At 39.7% G+C, this 8,110-nt stretch overlaps 1 protein-coding gene across 1 annotated transcript; it reads right to left on the bottom strand.

Annotated features, from left to right (window-relative positions):
• Positions 1-883: 883 nt before the first annotated feature.
• On the bottom strand, positions 884-7,488 carry ANKRA2 (ankyrin repeat, family A (RFXANK-like), 2). The gene is made up of 8 exons (XM_008946296.1): positions 7,122-7,488; positions 5,381-5,539; positions 4,607-4,672; positions 3,172-3,269; positions 2,889-3,014; positions 2,443-2,509; positions 2,271-2,351; positions 884-1,216 (listed from the first exon to the last, which is right to left on the bottom strand). Exons 1-8 carry the CDS (start codon positions 7,408-7,410, stop codon positions 1,161-1,163), a joined length of 942 nt encoding a protein of 313 aa, XP_008944544.1. The 5' UTR covers positions 7,411-7,488; the 3' UTR covers positions 884-1,160.
• Positions 7,489-8,110: the final 622 nt, after the last annotated feature.

The raw sequence follows: 8,110 nt of genomic DNA, 5'->3' as shown, positions 1-8,110 counted from the left end.
GAGGAGAGAAGGCTGAGGTCTGAGCTCGTCACAGCCCTACAACTTCCTCCAGGGGAGCAGTGGAAGGAGATGTGCTGATCTCCTCTCTCTGGTGACCAGCAACAGGACACAAAATGGAATGAAGCTGCATCAGGGGAAGTTCAGATTGGCTGTGAGGAAAAAGGCGGTGAGAAAAAAAAATTTCTTTCTTCCCAGAGAATGTGGCCAGTCACTGGGACAGGCTCCCCACATATGCAGTCATGACCCCAAGCCTGTTGAAGTTCCAGGAGTGTCTGGAGTCACAGTCATATGATTTAGTTTTAGGTAGTCCTGTGAGGAGCAGGGAGTCAGACTCTAAGATCCTTATGGAGCTCTTCCAGCTTTGGATAGTCTATGATTCTGTGATCTAAAGGACCGCACTTTGCCTGAAGATGGCTTGAATGCTGTAGGCTCTGGTTTCTCTTCCCACTCAAACAGTGTCTGCTTTCTACCCATGCAGGAAGGATATTTAGGAGCTAGGAATTCCGCATTTGAATTACGTTGCCTTAAATCTGAGACATTTCTACACAGGACACTCTGGCCTAGTCATTTCAGGCCTACAACAGGAACGCAAAGGCAGGTGGAAAGGAAGTGGGTGGGAATTAAACTGGTATCATCAAAGTTCTTCAATTTATTAACAACACAAAAATCAGATAAATCCAAAGTCTGACACACTAATATAAATTGAGAATCGTGAAAACAATCATACATGGTGCACATCAATGCTATTAACAGTAAAGACATCTATCTCCTAGGGTGATATACCTCAATATGTAAACAAATTTCTTTCTATGAATATGTAGCAATGACATGGTGAAGTAGGACACCTGGCACAGTGCCACTCCACTGTACTTGGTATAAACATTTAGATTGTCAAAACTGATTTTATTTACAAAATTCTTCATGCACAACAACTGACTTTTTCTTCTAAAATTGTATAAAATACATTTAATAAAAGGACGACATTGCATTCTCCTATGAACAACAATGAAAGAAGAGGCTGAATTAAAAAGCTTCACTAAAACAGGCAAAGAGCCAAACTGAGGAAAGTTACAAGTAACCAGTCCTTGTCACTGATTACAGGGCTAAAAAGCAGTTCAAACCTCTGAGCCAAGGACTGACACCCACGGAAGAGCCAACCATTATTCCTTGATACTTTGAAGCAGCTTTAGTAAATGAGACTCAATAACCTGTTGAACTAAAGCAGAGAAAAAAAAATCAGGTTAATCTCTGTTAATTTTTTTTTTCCCCCATTTTTAGGGTGGTACTATTTTTTCCTGGCAGATGCTAGCTTGTCATGTGCAATAACTTAATAAAAAACAGACAGGTGAATTTGTATCCCTTCAGAAATTAAAAGCCTCATATATAATGCAAAACCAATACACCCAGTAGGGCAGATTATGGATTTTGGAGGTGATGATCTGTCCTCTGATTTGAATAGGCAGATGGCACATGGAAAGCAGATTTTTAAGCCTATGAATGGGAAGTAGGCACAACAGTTTAATAGAAGCTACTTCTGTGGAACGTTTTGAGACTGAACTCTTAAATTAGTCCAACATCTAGGCATTTGTGAAGTTACTGGAATCCCCATAAACACAGGGCTCTGCTCGGAGAAGCTACATGTGTAGTGCTGGTTTTATTTTTTTATTCAGTTAGTTTCTGTTGTTGCAGACATTTCACACCTTTCAAAATGAAGGCAGCATGAAGGAAAAACAATGAAGAGTCCCTTCTTTGCCTATTTTCCAGAACTAAGTAAGGCAGCCTAGTCCACTGGTCCTGGCAGTGTTACTGTCTGCCTCCATGATACACTAGAGCTAGAGCTAGTCTGACAAGGAAAAAAAGTGTTGCAAACTACATCATATCAGTGCCAATCAACAAGGGCAGTAGGGCAGGCTTCTTACTGTCCAGTGCAACACACACTGCTTTACATAGGGTGGGGGAGCAGGTCAACTCCCTTCTTCTCTATTGTGGCTGCATCAGCCCTTACCCATTGCTATTTGTGCCCATAGATGCAGACCCAGGCCAGTGATGTCTTCTTGGTAGGTGCCTGGCTTTCTGAGACAGCGACAGAAACTCCCATCTCTTTTGGGCTGATACAGGTGTACTGAGACTTAGGATACTTTAGGTGTACTGAGACTTGTAGGATAGGGATCTTCTAACAGCTGCAAAACCTTTGCGAGGCCACTACAGCAGCTACGCAAACAAGAAGAAGGAAAAATCAAAATCAAAGAATTTACATTTGCAATACTCACCACTCCGATAGCCCAAGGCTACAGCCAAATCCATGGAATTATAGCCAGCATCTGTTTCAATAGTTGGATCAGCACCACTTTCTGTGTACAATAGGAAAAGAAACTTTTATTTTTGACAATGAGAACTGTTGGTACGTTATTACTGAAAATTCAGTATGTAAAGTCTGCTTACCAAGGAGAATTTTTACACATTTTACATGATTGCCGTGTACTGCATATAGTAAAGGTGTTCCTCCATTCTGCAAAACCAGAGAAAAGCCTTAGACACTTAGACTGAACAGTCTGCAGTTGTAATTCCTTAACACACCAGTATATTTCTATTTGTTAGTAAGAGACTTCATATGTTTTATAAAAATGATGTTGTGTTTCTACACAACTTCTATCTTTTTTTTGGTCTGCTGTTCAGTCTGTAGGCTCACCCTTCTGCAAGGACTCAATATTAGTCTCTTTCTCTTTTTACCAAAAAGTCAGGCCAACTTCTTGTATCCCACAGGGATTTTGAAATTCCCAGGTATTTTAGGAGAGGTAGAACAATTTTCAAACCCAAGCCAGTGCTGTGCTGTGTTTCAAATTTATGACCAGAGCACACTCTGGCATAAACTTAAGCTAGAGTCTTACCCAGTCATACTCATTGACATCAACCCCACAGTCGAGCAGCATCTTGACGATATCTGTGTATCCTTTACTACAAGCCAGGGAGAGGGCACTCTCTCGCCCTTTCCCCAAAATCTGTGGATCTGCTCCCTGCAAAAAACAACAATCATCATCGTATTAGCCATACTTCTTTGTCATGTCAGGTTTTGCACAAAACTTAACTGGAAAACTTTTAAGTGTATAGCAGCATTGACAAATTGGACTAAAAAGTAAATACATTTAAAATGAAGTCTGTTTCTTAACTTACGTTCTGGAGGAGAAATTCCACTACTGCTATCTGCCCATGAGCTGCAGCCCACATCAGAGGGGTAAATCCTTCTTCATCCTTATGATTGATTACATTTTCTGTTTTAAGAAAAATACACAATTTAGTAATCCCTTTCACTGACATAACCATGAGGAGTGGACTGAGGTATCACTGTGTCCTAAAAGTCATTCTCATCTTAACTTCAAAACCAGAATTCTATCCCAATGATGGTGCAAATATCTTTGTCCAAGAAAGAAAAAAACATCCAGCTGACCAAAATAAAATTTAAGGTGTTTTGTTGTTGTTTTTTAAGCTCTATAAATCAAGATCTGTTTTTAATCAGAAATGTTACAAATTGTCTATAATCTGGGCTTATCTTTGGAAAGAGAAGGGCTGCCTGAAAAATAAAGAGCTACATTCTGTTATTTGGTAAATAAAGTGCTTTTTTTTTCAATTGAGTGATCCACACAGTCTTGTAACGAATTACCTTGTAAAGCAATATAGATAGCATAACTCCCTTCCCCCCAAAGTTCATGTGATCAGTAGAAGGTTTTGTGGAAACAATTAAGGTCTACTTCCAGTGCAGCTGGAAGAAGGAAGAACAACTTTTTCAACAATTGGCTCACAGAAATAGTTGTGTTTTAATTTTTTTTAATATCTAAGCATTAAAAAAAAATCCCATGCTTATCATAGCACCATAATACACATTTTTAACTGTTAACTGACACTCCAGAATTGATTTTCTTTCCATATGGCTCGTTACAAAGCACACAGACTCAGCGACTCACTACCTGCTTTCCAGTAAACATTTCAACAAAGATGCACTGAAAGCACAGCTGATTACTAATAGTACAACAATAAGAACATACTGTTAACAGTACTCAACTCAATACGTAGTGTAGAGTTGAAATTTAGTATATGTGTTACAGGCACATAAACATCATACTGAAAGCTATCACAAAACTTAGAATGAGTAGCACTGTTACACTGCAGTGTGAGCTGTGCCTTAAATTACCAACCTATAGTTCTGGACGTTGGGTGATTAAACAGAATTCGAAAGGCACCATTAACAGAAATGTTTTAAATTACAAAGATGATAATAATTTAAAAATTAAGTCTTCCAATAGAACTAGCAGATTCTGCCTTCTCATTTCCATGGATTACCTACCTAGCTGGGGAGCAGGGGCACGAGGGGATTTACCTACAACTCCCGTTAACGCTGATGTTTAATTAAAAACCCAAATCACAGCAATGAGTGAAAACTGATATGAAACAACACCACGTAGCCACAAAGAACTGATGCCCCAAATATCCATCAGTTTGTACCAGAGTTGAAGATTTTTTAAAAATCCAGCTTTGGGGGAAAAGTCAAGCACGACAGAGTATAAATGCCCCAAATGGCAAGAGGAAGGTACTCAACCTCCCTCTGTCTCACCTTGTTCAATACGTGTGGCCAGAAACAACATTTCTCCCTGAGCAGCCAGCTGATGAACTGATAAAGCTGCAAAAGGGGAAACAAAAGCATCCGTTATGCACACCGGCTTTTACTGTGATCCATTACGAGCTGGGCATAACAAGCCCATGGGCTTGCACAGTACAAAACTTATTATTTGAGACTTTTTTCCAGAAAGACTGTATTTTGCTCAGAGGCCTATCTTGCAGTTCCAGATTAATTTCTCCCATGCAAGCAGCCTTTTTTTAAAAAAATTGCTTATAATTTATAAAGAAAATAATTTATAGATCAAGCAAATCACACAAAATTAATTTATAAAGAAAATGCTTAACAATTAACAATATTCAAATCCCATTAAGTACTGCTTTCTTGGCTTTCAAGGTCTGTGACAATCAGGACATTTGCTGCAGTCTGTAGCACTTACCAATCATCTGATCGTACTAATTTCTGAAGTTGCACAAGTTCTGAAAACAGGTATATGAAACACTTTAACTTAAAGCTTAGAAAGGATCAGAAAAATCTTTACCTATATTTTTAAAATCAAGAACTGGATCCTTTCTGGAAAATATGAATTCAATACAGCTGATGGATTACTATTTTATGGTTGGAATCTTGTGAAATTAGACAAGGCTACCTCATTGTTTTCCTCCTATATTAAAGTTCATTACAACACAAAGCAAAAACAAGATCAGAAAAATCTGTCAAGCACCTAACATACAGTTCACAAAATAATTATTAAAGCAGGAAGACACTTACAGTTCACAAGTAGGGGTGTTGTCGAGACTTCATTGCCTCTGTGCTTGTTAGTTAGGGTAGTTGATTGTTTTATTGGCGAGAAATGCTTAGTAGTTGATGGAGTATAAACATGTCTGACTTGGATACTAGGGGAAGGAGAAGTGTGGATGTTGCATTCAGCTGCATTGAACAGAGGAAAAGAGACAGGATTTTACCTCTAGTAAAAGCACTAACAGCAAGCCACACATTCTTCCTCAAGGATTCTCAAGTCCCACTGCAAAGCACCAGTGTCACAAGATCTTTAAAATCCATATTAAGCAAGCTTTGGGACATGTACTCTTAGAATTGAAGAAGTCATTCAGTGCTGCTGTGTTCATTCGTACTAACTTCTCTAGCTTTCACTGCAATCTAATGGTATTTTTATTACAGAATATGCACATTATCCTGGCTTCTACTCCTCAAAAGTAGCTTTTGGTTTTGAGAAGTAGCTGAGAAGCCAAGTAATTTTTAAGAAGGTCACCGATTAAATAACAGAAAGATACACTGAAGGATTAAACTCCATTATCGGCTAAATTTATTTAAGAATAGCATGCACTAGTAACTAATGACTGGAAGCTCATTAACTTGCACACTGAACTTCACCACAGAGAACTTCCCAATCATAAACCCAAGTATAAACTCAGGGACAGAACCAACTAAGTAGATGGTAACAGGATAAAAATGAAATTATATTTTGTTTGCCAATTGGGCAGCTACAGCTGATGTGATAAATTAAAAGACCCACCAGGGATTTTGGCCCTGCGGTCCCTGGATGTGCAGGACTACTTCAAGGGGCTCACAGATGTTACCTAAGGACAACAACCCTATTGCTGATGGGCCTAAATTTGCCATTCAGGTCTGCAGCTACACTAGTAAGCACTTAGGGCCTGCAAATCAAAAAGTTTGAAAGTTACAGTGGCTAACTGCAGCCAAGCAACACAAAGCTGAGAAACCATCAAAACCCACAATAAGTCTGTTAAAGGACATGGGTCAAGTTCAACCTCAGGAACTGAAACATCACTTACAGTCTGAAATACAGCAGCGAGCACTGGAAACCACAGTCATTATGGGGTAACAGATTTAAGTCCTAATTCTCTTATTGATATGCTCCACCATTAAAATGCATGGATCAATCCTGATGAAGCTCCCCAGCAAAGGCTGGAGATGAGCTGCAGGGAATCAGGGCTGGAGCAACATTTGCTTTCAAGCAGTGTGGAGCTGAACTGGCAATCCAATCACTACAACAACCACAGGCTTTGTATGGCCACAGTGACTGAACAAAGTCAACTGCACGACCTGCGCTACTTTGTCATCGCACTGGTGGAGAGAGAAAACCTGCTGCACAAAGCTACTGATCTTACAGTGCTCTCAGCAGTGTTCTGTAGAGGCATCTAAATTCAACAGTGTGTAGCATTTTGCAGGACATGCTACACAAAAGAAGCAAGCTTGTTTTAATAATCAGCATCAGTTCTTATCAGTTTTTTTTGTGCCACTACTTTTCCAATTCAAAACATAATTGAAAGTGTGATTTAAGAAATAATCTTGGGATAAATTTATTTTACATTAATAATCCATTAAGCTCATAATAAAAGTGTTAGGGGAACAAATCTTAGAAAACTATTACTGATTAACACACATGCAAGGCAGAAGCATATTAAAAAAATGTAATGGCTTAGCAAGACAACATGGTCCACACACAACAATTTGCACCATAAAGTTCAACCTTTAAATAAGACAGATGCCACTTCGAGGTCAGAGTTAACTTGGTCTTGAATATTTTTACTGTCCTCCTCATTCAGAGATTTCACAAATCGCGAGCAGACGTTCATATCAAATCTATTGGGCAAAATGAACTTCATCCCCATGGTGACACTCTGAGCTGGGCCTTCCTCTGTGCTGGAGTCAAGCTGATGCTCTACTTTAATGTCTGGCATAGGTGAAAGGCTGTAGCTGCTGGCACATTCTTCCACAATTAACTGGGCCCCAACCTCTAAGTTTGTGGAAGACGCCATGGCCTCAGTCACGCAGAAGTTTTATGCTAAATGCTTCTTCATAGCTTTTAGCTGAGAGCAGTTCTGGTCCACCAAGCTGTATCTAAAAATATCTGGAAGTCTGAACCTGCAGCTGAACAGAAGTAACACAGTTTAACAGCATCCCAGTGAAGTAATGCATAGAAATACACCAAACTTGGCTTCATTTTAGCTTATGGCACTGGTTTTGAGAGCGAAAACTCTGGTGAAATATCAGTCTTACTGCTGTGACAAGCTACTGGCGAGATCCCCTGTTTAAATTGTATCACACAGATATTTAAGCCAAATTCTGTGATGAAGCCAGTAGGAGCTTCACCTAAGTGACATTTCAGAATATTAGTCCAGTTGGAAAAACAAAGCAAAACAAAACAATGAAGACCCACCACAACCAACCACGGTTACACCAAGACAGAAACAATCTGTAAGGACACAGTGACTGAATTTCCTAAAAGCATCAGGCCTGAAGGAAAAGCTAATGTGACTTTATGTCCCTTTATGACTCTTCAGTCAATCAAAAACCCGAGTAAAAGAGACATCTACCATACGCGCAGGAAAGACGGCAGATTAATTTTAGACCGACGACAACAAAACACCTCAAAACACCCGAGGCCTTCTGACGGCACTGGGGGACGCCCAACGCCCACCAGAGCAGGCAGGCAGCGCGGCCTGGCATCCCCGGGCT

Source organism: Merops nubicus, unplaced genomic scaffold (genome assembly GCF_000691845.1).
Source record: "Merops nubicus isolate BGI_N331 unplaced genomic scaffold, ASM69184v1 scaffold1088, whole genome shotgun sequence".
Taxonomy (NCBI): domain Eukaryota; kingdom Metazoa; phylum Chordata; class Aves; order Coraciiformes; family Meropidae; genus Merops; species Merops nubicus.
This window is presented reverse-complemented; position numbering and strand designations above follow the sequence as displayed.